Below are 20,409 nucleotides of genomic sequence, written 5' to 3'. Positions count from 1 at the left end.
AATTTTTAGTCTATAGCTTATTAGGTTACATTTGTTACTATGTCACATGTTAAAATTTCACAGGGTTGTACTCAATTTGCGTACAAATTTATTTTTCTTTAATTTTCTCGTTGCCTTTATAGTTACTTTAGACAATGTTAAAATATTTTCTAACGCCCAGCCAAATCCCATGGAATGACATGTATCATATCAAACTTGATGTTACTCGTAGAAAAATAAAGCTTCATGCACAATTTCTAGTCTTTAGGTTAGTTCACTCTCGAGGCATGGTGAAGACAGATAGACAGACAGAAAGAAATGGAATTGTTCCACCCCTTCAAATAATAGGCTTCACTGATGTTTAGCCAATTAAAAACATAGTAAAAATGTATTATCAGAAACAAAGTATAATACTCGTACTTTAAAAAATGGAACAAAACACATTATTTATTTATAGGGGAGGAGAAAAGAAAGGTTACCATCCAAATATGAAAGACACGACTTTCTTTGTTAATTGTTTGTTTGTAACCTTCTTTATTTACAACTTTAAATTAACATAAGTTAGGAATGTACGTCAATATTTATGTAATTTACAGTGAAAAATAAAAATATTATAGAAAGCTAAGAGATGTTTAAATTAATATAGCCCACAAGAAGTGGTTGTGATTGTGAAAAAAAGTAATAAAAATAGGGAAATGTGTTATTTACTTAAATATATTAACATTGTGACCTCTGAGTGATTGAAATTAGTTATAAAATTGTTCCTTAAAATTCAAACACCGATAGGATTTTTCTGATATTACTATTTATCTATGAATGACACGTTACACAATGCTGTAATATAGTACTAAATTTAGTGCATACATAATATATTACCGTGTTTAGTAGCTGTGGTGGGGATGGTGGGAGGAGCATGGGCGGGGGAGGTGTCCAGTTCACAAGGGGTTGTGTCCTGCATCCTGGGCCTCTACAACACCTTACTCCCTCGACTCTGTAAAAAGATACGTCATTCAGATCGGTATTTAAAGAAATTTAAAAAAAAATGTCAATAATAATACTAACTAATTATTGAATTAAAATTCGAATTCAGGAATTAAAAAATGTATGTATTATATAAAAATCCAGGCAACAATCAATGTACCCTACAAAATTATTTTCTTACTCTTGCAACAACCAACAGGGTTAACAATAACGTTCGCAGAAATACAGCCTTCATTCCTCCGACGCAATGTGATTGCTGCGTTGTGATTGCGTTTGAAAGAACTGCCGGCGTTAACGTTAAATTCGTCTTTACAACAATACCAAGCAATATTCTCAGTGTAATGGATATATATAATATTTTTTTATATAATTAAATTTATTTTGACGTAAACAAATTTATTTTTGTAATTTTAAAAATTATTGTTGAATATTTTTTTTTATTTTTTCTTAATGTCGATAATATTAAATAACGTACAGTTTACAATATTACATCCGGGCCATGAATGTTTTTTTCCCAAAGTTATGTTGCAATACTCATATAAAATATAGGTTACTTTAGTTTGATCATATAAGCCCAGCCTAATTTATCCAAGCCAAAATAAACATCAAATATAAAACTTGTAGTCTGAATTTCAAATAGCCAAAAACGTCTGAACTCTAACTGAAATAATTAGACACAAATATAAAAAATATTAATTTTAAACCATTTTAATGTATTTTTCTATGTAAAAAATGTCTATATTATGTTTCTCGTTCATTATGAATTGGCTAATATTGTAATTGTAAATTGGTATTTTTCACCAGCCGTTTATATAATGTTGAATTACTGTTAGACAATAATAGTGGTTTTATTGTTGTTAACTTAAACACCTGTTCAATTCTGTACTTTCATATAACTAAAACTATTTTGATGTCGTGTATCCAAGTTCAAACTTGGCTAATTGTTCTTTATGTAGTATTTTCTTTTTACTGTAAATATCAAGTGAAAGTTACAAATCAGATTAGTTAACATCAGATACCATTGATTTTATACGTATTCTATAAAATGGTTGTAGGCTAAAACAAAAGTAATTAAGTTTCTTAAAAAAAAAAAAAAAACAAATGTTAGCGTTAGTTTGCGATGCCCGGGGGAGGGGGAGGTCTAGTGTCTATACCTACACCTGCAGCCACCATGCACCTGTCGTCAGAAATACGTTACCAGGAGGAGGATCCTGTCCCGTGGTGGGGGTGGCCTTTAACTGTTATTACCGGACACGAGGGGGAGGAGGGGGTCAACGGTCGGTTGGCCATGTGCTTGGTGCCGGTGAATAGGGGGGTTTTAAATTATAAACGAGTGATAATACGAATGATCGAGTTAAAGATGAAGGAAATGTTTATAAGATGGAAAAAAAGAAATATTTGTGAACCAGTCTTCTCCAAATAGCAAAAGTGTGTACCAATTCATAATTACCGGAGTTTGTATAACCATGTCTCAAATAAATATAAACATCATTCGTACATACATGAATATAAAAGTTCATTAAATGTACTTTACTGGTAAGTTTATTATGATTTACTCGTACGTATGGAATTATTAGAAATGTCGGGATTTTCGTTAAGTTCACCCATTCCTTACACATGTGAATTGTGTGTAACAATACAAAATTAATTGTTCTACAGCTTGGATACTGGCTTTTAAGTTGCGTCAATATGAAACTTAATCCCGATGGAATCAAACCTGTATGGTTGTTCATCCTTCAAGGACATGGTATATTTCAAGAAGGCCAAACTTCCCAAGTGCTCGAATATTTATGGTTCATCGAGAATTCAAGATTAATATTTAGACTGCAAACAATTGAACCAACACAGTATGTATGCATATTGGTACAGTAAGTACTGACTTTAACGGAAGAATATGATTTAAAATCCACTATTGGTTTAGTGGAGGATTTTTACTGATTACTGTTGTTGTTTCAAAACCTAAATTACTAAACCTATGCCATAGCGTAACCTAGCCTAACTTTAAAGCTGAAATACTGCCTGTGATAGATCGTTGACAGTGGAGGGTACAATATTGGGTGTGAATTGGCGATCCCTGCGGTCACAGATAGTCTATTACAGCGGCGCGGCAGGAGCCAGGGTGGGCCGCCACCCTCCACCCCCTGCGGTCGCCTCTCCCACCCTCTGTTGTCACTAATAACAATCATCTCTCACCCAATTGATTTCTTTTTCGAGCCCACCGTGTGACAAACTCATTCACTCGGCCGACACACTCTGTAGCAAGTTGTCTTTATACAACACTGTTTGATTGAATTCGTCGCTGTTTAAAAGGCGTGAAAATAATCACCCCGTCAGTTTTTTTTTATTTTACGTTTGTACAGAAGATGTATCTATGGGTGCTTTCCCTTACAAACACAACACAATTAGCTTTGACAAAATTGAATGATAGTTGTATTTTTCTCAAGTACAGACAAATTATTTTAATTGTAATTGATAAAAGATTACTTGTAAATGGTATAAGAATTTTGGTATTAAATTGTGGAGTTATCATTGAAATAATTTTAGTTTCGTCTTAAATATTGTTCGATTTGCAGTAGTAAATGCAATTTTTAAACACATATTTTTAAACATCATTTCTTGCATATAGAAACTATGCAATTAAAAAATTGGTACATGACGAATTTGAAATATCTTAAACAACAAAAATAGAATATCATTGATTGTAAAATGTAAATTACGAGTTTCATGACAGGAAATTAATTTTAAATCATATTGCATATTAGGCTATTCAATTGTGGTGCATCAACCAACATTTTCTAATCTTTGGTATATTTAAAAATTATAACAAATAGTGTGTAGTACTATTTTGATATAGAACAAATTTTGATGGTAAACTATTCCAAAATAATATTTGGAAATATTCATTATCCGAAAAGGATAAGGTTTAACCCTATACTTAGTATGTGTGGGTACATTATCCATCCCCGGTATTGTCACACACCCCGCAATTCTACGTAGATATTTGACCCTCGTAAGATTCACGACTCTGGCCGCACGCTACAACTGTAAGGGTGTAAACACCAATCAGCTGATAAGTCACGTGATTACAGCTATTTATCCAGCTGTTTGGCCAGGGAGGGGGAGGCTCCATTGTCGAGCTTGACATTTAGCGCCCCTCTGTAGGGTGGCTGCAATAACAACGCTGTTACAGATCATCACACTGTAGGACTTTTCATTATCCCTAGTCAAACTGTGATTAGAACCGGTGAGGGAGGGGTCATCACAACCACTTGTAATCGTATTTGTTACTTGCCATTCAAGTACGAAACAGAACACGTATTAACTATTTCAAACATGTTGCTTTCAAATTATATTGCTTTTGGTAACATTCAAAAACAACTTTATGGTATTAAACAACATGGTGGTACTATACTATAGTTTAGTATAACTATATAGTACTATAGATTTTGGCTTGTTAGCAATTTATCTAAGAATAACAATATGTGTTTTATCCAAAATAACGCTTTTTAAAGCCTAAAATGGATTAGACGTTTTCGTATGCCACGTATGTCCAAATTGTACTTGCATTATCTGGTTTATAATTTCTTAAACGATAGTCTTAGTTCAATATTAATATCGCATGAAACCAACGAAATTTTATATTTCATGCAGTTAGTACTATAACCAAATTGTCGAATGTCACAATTATGTAACTAAAAATATTCTTAAAATGAGGCAATCGTAAGAAAATGATCAATCATTTAAAGTCGACATTTTATGCAACAACTTATTACAGATTAATTACAAACACTCATAGACTGTTCGTGAATAAACGTACGGTGCAGTGAATTTGTATTTCGAAATAAACAGCGATCGGCGTTATCCACCGCTGCGGTACAATCTTCAGTGCGCGGTGAGAGACAGGTGAGAGAGACGGTGGGTGACTCACGTCAGATTGCGTGACTCCTCGTGACTCACGGGTCAATCTGCTCTCTTCTGCACTTATCTCTCTTTGTCTCTGGATAGTGACTGTACTGATGTAGTTTGTTGAATTACTCGATATACAAGACAATGTACAAACTTTATAAAAATCAAACACTATTAACTCATAATATTGATTGTTTAACAGCACTTTCCTCAAAACATACGCCAACTTTGTAAAACGCTTGAAGACAAATCGATCATTTTTAAGTTGATCTCGTTTTTTAATGTACCTAAATAACAAATGAAGCGTTCAAACAGATTATAGTACGTAAATATTAATTTTTTGTAAGATTAAGCTGTAAAGTTTTATAACACCATTTTACATTGGCGAGATGAACCATTTACGCAGATCATAAAGTCCTTTTTTTTAGTCTTCTATGAATTCAAATATTTAGAAACAAATGTCATTTTTGACGGTATGTCGGTTGTAAATGTTGATATAACGAATATCAGTAATTTCATCTGTACTAGTGAAACAGCAGAGAACCTGAACAGTCTCGTTAAGTATTTATGTTGGATGTTCTTCCAAAACCTTCTTCTTTGACGTGATTAAACAACCTGTCAATTCCCCTTGAGTGTTCCTGGGCCTAACAATGATTTAGTCATAATCAAAATCAACGACCACGCCTTATTGGAAACACTAAAGCCAGACCAGCGCGCGGTTGTGATGCCGGTTGCCTAGCAACGACAGCAGTGCGGGGATTGGCCACCAGGGCGCAGACGTGGGCTCCTTGCCTACCCTCAGTCTGCAGGCGCTGCCCTCTCCCATATTGATCTCCAGGATAACAGCACAGCTCCTAGCAACGGAATACAAACCGCTCGGTAATACTTAAATGCTTTGTTGCCCTGACAAATCACCTTTCGATGCCGTGTTTTGCGTCCAATCGTTGCCCGTTGACAGAGAACCCTCTTAGCTCGATGTGAAACAAATCGTTTCATCGAAAATGCTAATATAAAATGTTACTGCTCATTTTAGAACCCATCCATTCAGATTATTCTCTACGAACGAAAATCTACATTCTCTCCATATTAAAGCTGCCGATTAAAAAATTAATTATTTTATGTCCTCTCCGGTGTGTCATTTCAAGGTAGAAGTTGTCAAACTATTTGTATTTTGTAACAATTACCGATTTTCTACTAAAATGAAGATGTTGTTTCTATTGTTTACGGTGTGTGAGAAACCAAACTTGTCGTGGATGAACATAATACTAAATAAACCTCAATCTTTGTTCCTCCCCGGATCGCCTCCAGTTAATGTCGCAAGAGCGCGAGCCGAGATCTGAGCCGAGGATAACGATCTCACTTCCGGTAATCCGTACATCTGAGGTTGATTAATTAATAATAATTAGCACGGCAGAGCGGCGCGGCGTGGTGCGGGCCGGCGGGCGCGAGGTTTGGCGGGGAGCCGCTGGCGTAACTGCTGCGTGGCGTGGCGGAGACCTTGGGCTGTAATCTCCCGGTGGGAAAACTGGGTATTGTTGGTACACGGGCAACTCATCTGGTCTGGAACTGGTTCTGTCCGTCTTCAAGGTGATGCCGCATCCGCGCACACAACAAAGAAAATAACGCGACTAGTACATTTTATACATGTCACCGATCTCATATGCTTTCGGAGGAAGATCAGCCATAACACCAAAAAGTAACACCATTTTTGGATCTATTAAAAATTGAGGTTGAGAAGCTACAAGCTTCGTTCAGAAGTTTTTTGCAACATATTTATAGTTAAGATATATATATATATATATATATATATATATATATATATATATATATATTTATATATTCAACTTAAAAAAATATTGAATATCCATGACGAGAGATTTTTAATTGGCGACATTTACAATTTTCTGAAGGAGCACGAAATCTACATATAATTCTAGTATTGTGATTTGTATGTGCAGTATTGAAATAAATAATTATACATTTGGAAGAATATCCTAGTATTAAATAAATATGAATAATAAGATACTTTCAAACTTCTATTCTTTCTTCTATACGAAAGAATAAAGGGGGTAAGTTAGGTATATATAAAAAGGTCTTTGTTATAAATAAAAGTAAATGGACTTGTTAGAATTTACTGCGAAACAACTTGTAGTACCAGTACGGTGTATTTGTTTAACTGCATACTTAGCGGCAATTTATTTCATTTCAATGTTACTTAAAATTTTGTTTGTAATAATGTTGATTTTACTTTATGAAATAACAAATAGAAATAAAGTGTTACTGAAATGCTTCAAGTTTTTTTGTCAATTTATAAGTAGATATTTTTGTAAAGGGAACAAGCTTAACCCCAGATCCAGTATCACTGCTACAAGGCAAACCTCAACATAATTAGTACAATTTTAATTATACACACAGCTCAACCGTAAGTCCCAACAAATGACTCAACTACAGCAACATATCCTTCGTTATCAGGTGACCGAGATAAGTTCAAGTTTTTTCCGCAGTGGCAGTCGCTTCACTATCAGCAGAAGGACTCGTCCCGGCGGGGGCCGTGCTCGGGCCTTGTTAGCCCTTATCACCACCCATTAAACCTTATCACAACGCCTGATAATCATGTCTCGCAACCAGGTCTCTTCTTATTATTGGTACCTCGTTAAAACTAATCGCCTTTTCCAAGCGTTACAAAGTAAACCACGTCATATCATTATATTTTAAACGGTCCCAGAAACTTAAACGCAAATCACTTAAATAGGATTGTCACCTTTAAGATAAAAACTCAGATTAGTGTTGATAATGCCACATATATTAGTTTGAATAAGAGCTTTTGAAGTTTGAAAGGTCTGCTACGAAGATCCTCTCTAATATTTTTCACGTGCGCAATTTGTTTGTTTTCTGTTGTTTTTAATAGAAAATATCCAATTTGGGGAATTATTCTTACTGCCATAACAATGTACTTCGGGAGATTATATCAACAGAAGTTCTCGAGAATATATGAAAAATCAACAGTTAAAATGCATTCATAAATTAAATGCCTTCCGTACATAATAACAGTTACAATGGTGTCACGGAAATGCTTTCTTCTGGGACGTGACCATGGCCATCGTTGAAATTTTTGAAACTTTTAATTCATATCTATTCCACTCCTCTCCAGCATTTGGCCATTCCATCTCAAACTAATTATACGCAAACTTTACTGTCAAAAATGCATCTTTGTAGTGGCTATTTGTGCAGTAAATTGTTTTAATTGCAATGACTCCAATATAAAAAGATTATGTGAATTTTTTCCCAGTGAAACATAATTGAATTCAGTCAGATTGTAAAGATAGTGATTAGCTCATTGTAGGCTGTACAAAGATGTGTGCACGGTATTGCATGTGGTTCTCTAGGCTCTTACAAGCACGATACATATTTGTCCGTAGGGACACAATTGGATGAGTGACGGACGCAGCCGTGTAAGCGATGCCGCGTCGCGCCGCTGTCGGGGAAAGATGAGCCTGCTAAGTAGGCCAGAGAACGGTTGAAGGGCTTCTCTACAATCCAATATAGGGCACCATCCTATGTCATTCATCCCACATCGCATCTCCTCTACCTCGCACATACTGTCTTGGTACGTCCACTACATTCGCTTTTACCTTTTTAGCTTTGTATGCAATACCATACCAAAATTGTTTGAAAAACATGATCTTATATAATTATGCACAATCCAGAAATATTATATTTTACATATTACACGAACAAACTATTAAATGTAAATATGAATGGTACACAACTGTACAAGTTGACAAGTTGAGGGTATGCATCGATTTAGAATGGAGTGTTCATAGTGTTATAAACGTCCAGCTTCTTATTGCAGAAATGTCAGTAAGAAACCAAACACGTATTTACTATATGAAATAAACTAAACATATTTAATTCTATGTTAAATATTTGATACTGATTCAATTTACTATTTACACCAAATGTGGCGACTTTTCACACGGTATCGTTCTTTCAACGTGAGAAAATCCTCAGTATTTATTACAAATCATTCTCACATACATATACATTACATTACATATTACATTCCTCACTAAACCAGCCTTACAGTTATGAGTTGTAAAAATGGTCTTGCTTTTGGCGGTAATAACATACAGTTTTCACATATACTTGGAATATTTCAAATACACCAACATAAACTGAATAAGTCAACTCTATGCATGAGACGGAGAATTATTCGGATATTCAAGCTATGAAATGTTGTTTTTGTAATATTTCAGAATTGAGAATATTAGGAAAATCCTTTAAAAAGCTGAATTAGTAAAATTAAACATCACATGAAGAATTCCATCAAGCCTCATAATGATAGCCTAGAACCGCGTATATAAGGTTATACGAAATTCCACTACCGTATAATACTGTAGTCACAGTGAGACAACGCCTTGGTGACGATATCAGAACTTAACCTTACAATCTTTGAGACGTTTGTGTCTTAGGAGGAAGTTCGGCTGACAAGGTGTACGGAGATGTCCGAGCATCTGAAACTCATCAAGCGGTGGGAACGTGGCCGCGGTCCACTCCATGGTCTGCTGACCAGGCATTTTAATTCAGCAGATGGAGCCAATGCGAAGACAGGGGTTCCCACAGAGTCGTTAGAGCATCTGCGACCTGCGACCGAGGCTCACGCAAGGACATCGTGTCCTGACCGGTGGCGGTGGCACGCAGGACATAGGACACAGGACACGTTATATAAGGATGGCCTCTCGCTAATCAGTCTCGGGTACGGTTAATTAATGTGGGATTCTGGCGGACGGAGGATAGCAGCGGATATGTTCACGGCTGGGCGCGCGCCATCTTGCTCTGCTCTCGAGTCCTCCTCCACTCACCCTCGCGCTCCGTTCGCTGGACACCGCCTTGCCCACTCCCGCGCCCGGGAGATCGCTGATAAAACTGATGCACGCTTCTAAACATCGCTCTTAATTGCCTCTTTTAAAAGTCACGCTTCGCCGAATTCACTGCTTATTGTAACGAGGAAACAGTGGATTTCTGGAGTTATTTTTAAATTCACTAAGCTATATAAACGCAAAACTATAAATAAGTTCTTCTAAACAAGAAACACTACACAATTAACAGCCGGCTCTAGTGAGTTAAATAACCTTGAATATTATCACATAAGAATTATGTTCAACTTTAAATACTTTTACGCTCCTAGTTTTGGTCATTGACTCTTGAGTCTCGTTTCAAAAACGTGATTAATGCGCGTATAAACGCCTATTTATTATTCATGTAAAGTTTATACTTTTTAAGTATTAAAACGATAAAGAACAACGAAGTGTGAAATATACCGATACCGTAACAAAAACGTGTGTGTCTGCGACTAAATATATGATCGTAAAAATGTTTGAAGTTTAATGTTGTTCTTATAGCGCTAATACCAAGATAACTGTCAATATATTAGGCTCTTAAAAAAAACGATTTACTTTCAGTACACTATAGTTGTTTATGGATAATCTGTAATTGTTATGAATTATGTCTTCTGTCGTCAGTCGAAAACCTCAACGTATCGAGAACTGGAATCTGTTACCTTTTCAGGCGCGAAACCCTCAAATACAAACTTAACAATAAGAATGCATTTATCAATACATCAAGAACCATTACACTTAAGTTTATATCAATTGATTTTAATTAGTGAGCTGTTTTAAATTTCCATGCGTTGAAGTCTTTCAAGGCCAAACGTACATCTAGAACTCTCCTAAGCTCCAAATTAAAATAGTGTACTCAGTAGATTAAAACCACAGCTAATGACTAATACTTTCGATATGCGAGCAATTTTAGCGAAGTTCGATAGTCTATCGAGTGTTTTATGAAAGACAATTATCTAAGTACTTAACCTCACGTAACGAAGCGATGACTTATGTCGGGGAGTCCAGCATTAAGTTATATAACATCAAACAGATGATAACCGTGGCTCGTATGTTCACATTACGTATTCACATTTACCATATATCCGACCAGTTAACAGTGAGTGGGTTTCCTAACAATATGAGTAGCTCAATTTATAGTAGTCAAAACTTCTTTGCACTTTAATTGTTAATATTTGCAAAGTGTTTAGATATGTTTTATTGATATAAACTGGGCCTGAAAATATAAAAGTTAAGGAGTGTAACTCTGAAATTTAAAATGAAATTAATTTTTAAAATATATAACCGAATTCGTTGCGAAATGCGATTATTGAATGTTCGCTCGCTGACGCGCAATACAGGCTGAGGTTACATTGTTTGGATGCAATGTTAACAGAATATGCTCATGGTGTCTTTGTTTTTCATGCAAAGCCGCGGGTAACTGCTAGTATTAAATTACCTCTCTTCTGTGCGTACTGTTGTTGGCACTGCTGTTAACCGCATGCGAACCTCTAGTGACACGTCACAGCAGCGCGTCACTTCCAACAGTCGTAGATTACTTTACTTCAGTTTTTGGAGTCTTTAAATAAAGAGGTTAAGAAAAAAACATGAAAACAATCTTTATAGATTCAACGACATTACACATTAAAAAATTTTATTAGTGAGACAATTCCAGTTTGCAGGTTGATCCGTCCGTGCCTTTTGGAAATTGTCCTTCTCACGGCCACTTAAATGTATTAAGAGAACCCTTGTTATTCGATACAAAACTGAAACTTGATAACACAGAAAAGACTGAAATATTTCCGGGAACAGTACAATAAATACGAGATTACAGAGTTATTTCTATTATCGAGTTATCTGACAGATCAATGTTTGAGGTGGTCGGGGGCCGAGTTGAGAAGAATGGCAGTGGAACCGGCTGAGATAAAGGTAATTACTTCATCCGAGGGGTCAAAGTCTAAAGGCAGGTCCAGGGATGGGGTCAGAGATCAGACAAGTCGGCGCGTGCCAGACCGGCCAGCGGTCAGCAGCTCTCCTGCCACTGCCACTGCCACCTGGATGTCGTCTTCTTGTTCTCGCTCTGTGTCAATTCATCTGACCCCTCGACCACTAATCCCGTGTTGTAGTGACCGCCGCTACACGCGTTAAACCCGTATCTGATTGCCTCTCAGTCCCCTTCTCGTCCATTGGAGCTAATAGATTCATTATAGCGATTACTTACTCTCCGGTTACTTATTATTAATAGATATCAGGTTTGCTGCCTAAGAGACAATATTATTCCTTTCGTTACACATTGTTACCAACGAACTATTATAGTTCTTAAGACCATGCTATCACTGCGCCGCTTGGTATCGCGTATTTGGTACGATACAAGGGATTAGCGTTACGTAAAAACTCAATCCGAGGTGTTAATATAATATAATATAATAATTCCCAAAAAAACCCATAATCTGAAAACGTTTAACTTGGGCAAGTACCGAATTGAATGAGGTGAAATTTTGCCTAGATTTGACTTTTCTGAACTACAGTAAGAAGAGGAGACAAATATGGGCTACATATAGAAGGAGATACAATTCTGTAAAATTCCTTTCCAACATTAGTTCCCAAAAATACCATACCGCTATTTAACTGTAATACCCTTAGGCTCTCTGATCACTTGGTTAATGTCAATAAAATACATTTCCCATGTGGAATAATTAATCAAAGTAACAGCGATTTAAAATTATTGTACACTTCATTGAATAATCGGGTTTTTAAAGTATTGATAACAGAAAATTGCAAGAAGAACTGTCCAGATGATAAATTAAGCATTTGCACCAGCGAAATCTTTCCACTGTTATCGGCCATAATTGGTTAGTCTCAGTATTAAGAGTAAAAGATAAAGAACTTGAGATTATTTAACCCCTTGTCCCATTATAGACTGTACAGTACGCCAGATCTTACTAGTTCGTAGACGAGCATGCAGTGGAAAGTTATTACCGTAATGGTGAAAACAATAGATAGGACAATAGAGAGGCTTGCTTGTACTGGAGGCAGGAGGCGATGGCCATTAGCAGTGACGTCACAGTCTGGAGATCGCTGTCTGGTCTGGGCCACGGGTGACTGGGTCCGGTCCGCACTCCGCAGTTCGGGGAACAGGGCGAGGCTGTCTAAGAGACAGGAGCCGGAGACATTAGGTGGGGTGTCTTCTCCAGAGGAATGTGGGTCTAGAGATGGCACAGGAATTTTGGCTCCCTTAGATTTCCGTACAGTAATGTGATATTTTTGAGCTATTGTTTACCCTTCCGTGGGTAAAATTGGTCAATTACCGTAATTTGGTTTATTTGTATATCATGAGATTTGTGTGACGATAGTTCCGTAGATCCGTACTTACAGTCGGTAGATAGTAAACCATGTGTTGGTATTCATGGAAATTGTTCTTGCCAGCAAGTTTCAGTTTTCTATGAACGAGTACGAATCTCCCTAACCGCCCGATAGACGACAAGACCAGCACGGGCTCGAGGGCAAGGACCGGCCGGGCATCAGCACAACAGCGTTGCTTCAGAATGTGCTGAAGCGTGTGCTGAGGCTGATGACCTCCATTGTCCACCCAATACAGCCCAATACTAGCCGAGCTGTGTGGTGTCTTAACGTCATGTCTCACTATTGTTCACCTGAGCTGGGGCGATCGAAAGTACGACTAACTATAAACCTATCACGCTATTTTCCTTTTTGTCTAAATTTTAAACAACGTTTTTATAAATCGAATCCAATACAACAGCTGTCACTTACTTCCACATTACCATTTTAAGAAAAATATGAGCATACAGCAAATGTTAGGATTTGCTAGTATGTACGATGTAATAATAAATCAGTAACAGTTGTTAAGTAATATTCAAAATTATGTCGCTTTTACTCTAAAAATGTAGTAACATTTTTAAAACGTTAATAACTTAATAATAATAATTAAAGATTCATAGTCTAAAGAACGAATGAGTCGGTTAAAAGTGAGAGGTTGCACTTTTAAATATGTTATTTAATAATGTGAAAAAACAACTTTCAAGAAACATTAAACATACTGAACTGCCTTTGTACATAACCCGATACATAAGCAGCAAACTGTGATATGGAAAAGTTTACCATATGCACCAGTTGGTTTTCACGTCGTCGGAATCTGTTTATTAGATCATCTACATTTTTCATAATAATTCTTTTATACTTTTCCTCGAACAATAAAATTTCAATTATTACTGAAATTTCGACATTTTGACAATGGCTACGAAAGACAAAACAACATTCATCTGTAAACATGTCACCGACCAGGAATGTTTGTTACGCGGGAGACGAATCAGTTACACGAATATTCTCGGCTAATTTCTCTTAACTATCGTTACAGCAATCGTCCACCTTAGCCTCCACTATTTATATCCGCAATGTCTTGACCCGTTCAATGTCCAAATATAACCGGAAGGGAAGGATGTGAAGGGAGTATCCGTAAGGAGATGTGCTGTGAAAGTTGGCCCTAGGCAGGAGCGAGGAACGGGATCTAAATGGCAACACCGAAATAGAAAATCGGTCGTGTATCTTGACAATTACCGCATTCTTCAGCCGGGTATAAATATGAAGAAAGTGGGCTCCATTGTAGTACAGGGAGATTAGCCCAAGGCTCTGGCAGGAGGCGGAGGGTAATTGGGTACGCTGCCCAGGAGTTAAGAAGTCCTTGTGTTCGGTTGACTGAACTAAACTAATAGTGCACTGATCTATGAAAATATATTCCTAAGTGTACAAATATTAAGTGAGTTTGAGTAAGAAGCTCATTATGATCTTTCTTCCGTCTCGTATTAACAATCAATTAACACCAACACCTAACACACAAAATTCTATAATTCTGAGAAATGTAAAAATGTTTGAGGTTCTTTAAAATTCAGAAATGTAATCCAGATGTGTTGCATATTTCGTTCATATTCATTAACTGTGCTGGGTTAAGTATGTTTTTATCCGAAAATAGACAACAATGCGAAATTTTTAGATTCACTCCCTCTCCTAAAGATGCAATTTGCTTTTAATATCTAAATGCTTATTTCCTAAAACTAAAAACACAAATATTTTTGTACGCTATATATTGAATCGAGACGGGAAGGTCAATTACAGTGCATGTTTAATAACGAATGTTGATAACGAATTCGGAGATTACTTTACTAATAATTAATTAAATTCTGTCAACTTACCTAAAAAATTAATAAGTAAATATTAAAATTGAATTCGTTGGGAGCAAATAATAAATTCAGTAATTAAGTTAGAGTTACGATTCTTTACAGCGAATAGTGTTTTACATCTTGGATCTTATAAGCTCGCAATTTGTTGAGAATTAACAATTTAAAAAATGTCTTGGATTAATAAGATTTTAAACCTGGGAGAACAGAAATTCTGTTATTATGAAATGTATGTTTTTTTGTACATGTGTTGTACATATCCTCCCGAAAACCTTAGATAGATAGTGACTGAGTTCTCTGCCCTCATTTAAGAGGGGTAGAAATGACAAATTCTATTCATCGAAATGTCGATATCCCTAGGCTATATTCTAGATTTTGCGGCTGAAGGTGCTCAGTGGAAATTATTAAAATTCGACAGTTTTAATGAAGAGAAAATATGGCCAAAATATTAACCGTTCATTCACCGGGGATGAACAGAGAGTTCTATGTAATCACAAGAATAAATAATTCAGTTTCACGTGGGTTCGCGTTGGCCAAGTGACCGCACTGCTGCGGGATCTCCGGCGCGGTGGCGCGGCGGTCCGAGTGACGCAAGGTTAGCGTGACTCGAGGGAATGAGACATTCAGGTTGAGACATAGGCTCCAGTGGATGTACTTTAAAAGCGTATCTCTGTCCCTGGTCCGGGCGGAAGTAGCCAGATTAGGATGCTGCGAGAGTCGGTCAGCTGAGCCCGTGACGTCATTACATTTCCGGCTCGGTACCGTTCTCTCTGACAGATCCGGTACACCTTACGTGTCTCGCGGAGTCAGCAATACAGTTACCCTGAGAGCCCTGAGTCAGAGTGGCAGAGAACACAATAAGAACATTTTCTTCGCGAAAATAAAAATATCCATTTTCAATATTCCTTCGAATTTTAGAACCATTTGTCAGTTTATTTTTCTATTTAAAATGCATAATATGGTAAAACTCTTTAGATGGTAAGACAGAAAAAAAATTTCGTGGGGCAATGAAACAAAACAATTTATTTGAACATATTGACTGCTTTTAGGTCGTATTTTAATACGACACCTGTGTTTATAACACAAAAAATAACAATTACTCGTATAATAACATACTTTGCATATTGTGACTAAAATATATCTTGTACAATCCAAGATCAAAAACCAAAATAGGTTTTTTCGTTTTCTTTTTTTTGGAAATGAATTTTTAAATAAAAAATAGTGAACCCATGGCATAAGTGGTATACACAAAAAAAGTAAATATGTCAGAAATATGACTTACTTACAAACGACAGATTAGAAATAACAAAATATTGCAGGAGAATACTTCGCGCTGAATTTAGTAGGTTGGAATGAAAGATACATAAAGTATTAAAACGACAAAAACATGTTACGCAAATTACGAAATTGGTAACACAAAAACTACGAATAAAAAGGCAAGAAATAAAAATTCGGAGAATTTTGAATTATACCGTATACCCGTTAATTTGATAAGAGATAAAAAGTAACATACCTTTACAGAAGTACATAAGTATTTCAATTGGTTTCGTCAGTCCTGTGTCCACGAGGCATGCAACCTGTTTGCGCTAAAATACCCGCTCTGCTACCAATTTGATCTACAAATAACCAGAGTAAATGCTATCTCTCTATATAGCCTTCATAGAACCCATTCAAGTGAACAGTAACATATCTACCTGACCAATGACACAAAGTATACTTAGCAGGGTTAAAACTGGCCCGCAATCTTGCATCAGAGACCAAAGATGGTATCTGTCAGGCAAGAGGGATCATTAGGCCCGGGTCCTGGCAGCAGACACTAATTCTGACAGGTGCGACAGACTGTCAGCCGATTGTTGACAGGGGAAAGTCTACCAGTATACACTACTGACAGACTGACTTGGCTCAGACTAGGGGAACAAAATCGGAGTCAAAGTTGTAAGGAAAAGGTGACAAACAATCACCCAATAGAACGTTTGTCAATATCTATCACACACGGCTCAGGCAAGTATTTACGATATCATAAATGTTATGTTCTAATCAACTGTTTTTCGACAGAAATACGAGACTGCAACTAACTATATTTTAGACACTGAACCCCAGTTAGTTCTACGCGTTGTTATGGATCGCATAATAGCAGGGTTATTATGTAAAAGGATGACAGGTTTATGGACATTTGCCATTGTTCATGTTACAAAAATAGGACACTATGCTTCGAGGATTTGTATATGTCCTACTCTACAAGTGTAGGAGCAACATTAAGGCTTAAGGTTAAAAATACTCAAAAAGTATGCTGTATCTGTGTATTCTCACCCTTATGCTTTAAGGTTAGTTGACACCTAAAGAAGAGCTTCGATTCCAATTTTCGAAACGTAGTGTTCTTATATGCATGACAAATGTCCAAAAACCTGTTATTTGTTCATATAATCCATCGTCAATAAACTTTAAACAAAGGATTATGATGTATGCAACAGTTAGACGTAGTATCTGGAGAACTCGATGACTCGTAAATCCGAAATATTTCACACAAAAAGGGGAAATCTATCTGGACATGAATCTGGGCGACCGAATCACATGTCCACTAATGAGGCCTTTAGTACTTTGAATAACAGAAATTACAATGCTCGTGTGCACCGAAGAACTGTGGTTATGTTTAGGTAAGCTTTAATGAGCCTACTATACAAATTATTGATATTGCTAAAAACCTTTGACTAGTCTATCAAAAATTATAGTACACACAGACAGGCAACGCGATTGCCACATATAACCGTGACGCCGCGGGCAACTTTCTGGAGTTCCCTGCCGCGCGAAATTGGAATTAAGAGTCCATAATAACATTTTGTTCATCATTTTACAGCAATACAGAACATTTATGTATTACATTATAGAACATGAGCGGAAATGCTGGGCGATCACATGTAGCAGAGCGGTTATAAATATATTAGAGATATTTTGCTGTATTCCGGGTGGGAGTAGTGTTCGAACCATCTAAATTTGCATTTGTTAACTACACTACACTATTTACTACACTAACGCTTACTAAACTACAGAAAGAAATATTATTTGTTGCGTATTTTCAAAATTTTAAATATTTTGTAAATTTAGTACTGTAACGTTATAGATCTGAACGACGCCTGAGGTGAGCATGGTCAGTCATGAAAGATTACGATTATCGAGGGCAATAACATCAAACCTGACCAGAATGAGACAGCTGGTAGCGATCGATCAGTGGATCAGCTGATGATCGACCGAGATGAGTCCAGAGTCCAGGTGGCTGCTGCGGGCAGATGGCAGGGCCGGTAACTGGCTTCCTTCCTGCCAGGGGTGTCCGAGCAGAGGTAATTACCCGGGGGAGACAGTAGACCTAGGGGCATTTGCATAACCGTCTGGCTCATCTCGCACTGAGACAATAGCCTGCATCTCAGCCCCATGCCGCCTATCCTACACTGATGTTTGCGTCGTACTTCCCAGCCCTTGCAAGATTAAAAGTGCTGCCTTCTCAGTTTAACAATTTCTCGCACTAAGACAATAGCCTGCATCTCAGCCCCATGCCGCCTATCCTACACTGATGTTTCCGTCGTACTTCCCAGCCCTTGCAAGATTACAAGTGCTGCCTTCTCAGTTTAACAATTTCTCGCACTGAGACAATAGCCTGCATCTCAGCCCCATGCCGCCTATCCTACACTGATGTTTGCGTCGTACTTCCCAGCCCTTGCAAGATTACAAGTGCTGCCTTCTCAGTTTAACAATTTCTCGCACTGAGACAATAGCCTGCATCTCAGCCCCATGCCGCCTATCCTACACTGATGTTTGCGTCGTACTTCCCAGCCCTTGCAAGATTACAAGTGCTGCCTTCTCAGTTTAACAATTTCTCGCACTGAGACAATAGCCTGCATCTCAGCCCCATGCCGCCTATCCTACACTGATGTTTGCGTTGTACTATGAATAATAATATTTTTGGATTGTAAAATTGTTTTATTTACAACTTACTTTCAGCGTGTTATTTATGAATCCAAGTTCAGTATTGTTGAAAATTAAACAAAATTATATAATAGAAAACTAATTTAAACTAAACGGATTTAAAACATGAAACATATCTTACAAATTGTGTATTTTATGCACTAGTACATCTTATTCTTAGATGAGATCGTATAGGTACAATTTCAATCTTACGTTATTACATCATTAAGAAAATATTACAATATCATTGTACCACAATTTAACGCCTTCCGGTAGTATCACAATGTCAGCAAGCATGCGTAGCTCCGCAGCAGATATTTGTTGACGACCCATCATCAAGACTTGTAGAACAAGTTGCCATATTTACTGACAAGCGGGATGAGACTGCTACGCGTTGAGTCGGCCAGAGGCGGCGCTGTTAACAGGAAAACCGAACTAAACGTCGAGTCGAGTGCCACAGATTAAAGGTTATCTAGAGACGACACGTCAACTGGCAGATTCGAGAGACGGGTTGTGAGTCACCGGTATCTGCTGTCGCAGCATCACAGCAGGCAGGGATTTCCTGGTAGTGTTACTGATCAATGTCGGTTACCTAACTTGCAGCAATATTTGCTCTGGCTAGCCCGCACAGCCAACTATCGCAGTTGGCATTTTGTCTGTCTTCACCATAATTGCAGTAATAAGTTAAATTTTGTCTCTGGTCTGCTTACAAGACTGCTGTCTTACACATAAATAAAATAATCTATTGATTCAGGGATGTTTTAGAAACAGAGTGCCTTATCTCAAATTTTAAATGGTCCGCGATGAAATCATATTATAATTGTATTGTGTTGCAATGCTCAATTGTGGCTCCAGCACGTATTTGTAAATGAATATCCATTCATTCATTCCCTGTAATTTTCTCATTTTGAAGTTAAATTAAAAGTTGCTCAAATTGTTTTTGTAGTAACAGTTCCCAATTATTTATTTAAAAGTTTCCAAAATGTACTTTTGGTTTAGTTCTTAAATACTACCTAGTCGGTAACGAAGTGAATATTTAGATAAACTAGTTGTACAATTATATCATTGACAATCTACGAATACACGTTGCAGGCTACTAGACATCAGAAGGATATCTCGTACCAATTTTCAGCGGAGTAAAAAAAGGATAAACGACAATATTAAACACAAGGCTATCGAAATTAAGTTAATTGTAGGCTACACTGCAAGCATTCTATGACAGCCCATCACGAGGTAAGGGATAATTGTGTTCACTTAGGCCTTTGACGTGATCAACTCTCACAGAATACGCGTAAAAACCTTTCCCAACGAGCGATTTGTGACACATTGGCGGGCAGGAAGACGGATGGCCCGGTCGCCCCACCGCTCCGCGCCGGACAATATAAAAGAGGTTACCTACTGTAGGATGGGGTGACACAACACGCCCTTTAACACGCCGCCGGGGTCACGCGGAAGTGTGGGGTCCAAACAGGTTTATCCCGGGAATCAAGTGCCAGACTCACCCGTTCTATTGCATT

At 37.3% G+C, this 20,409-nt stretch overlaps 1 protein-coding gene across 1 annotated transcript in view; it reads right to left on the bottom strand.

Moving 5' to 3' along the window:
- The window catches only part of LOC124362164 (ras-responsive element-binding protein 1), a 46,001-nt gene that overhangs the window by 11,930 nt on the left and 13,662 nt on the right, over positions 1-20,409 (bottom strand). Inside the window, exon 2 of the mRNA XM_046816416.1 lies at positions 856-970. Coding sequence (XP_046672372.1) covers positions 856-937 — 82 coding nt within the window. The 5' untranslated portion in view covers positions 938-970. The remainder of the gene's footprint in view (positions 1-855; positions 971-20,409) is intronic.

The sequence above is a fragment of the Homalodisca vitripennis genome, chromosome 1, assembly GCF_021130785.1.
Source record: "Homalodisca vitripennis isolate AUS2020 chromosome 1, UT_GWSS_2.1, whole genome shotgun sequence".
Lineage (NCBI taxonomy): Eukaryota > Metazoa > Arthropoda > Insecta > Hemiptera > Cicadellidae > Homalodisca > Homalodisca vitripennis.
This window is presented reverse-complemented; position numbering and strand designations above follow the sequence as displayed.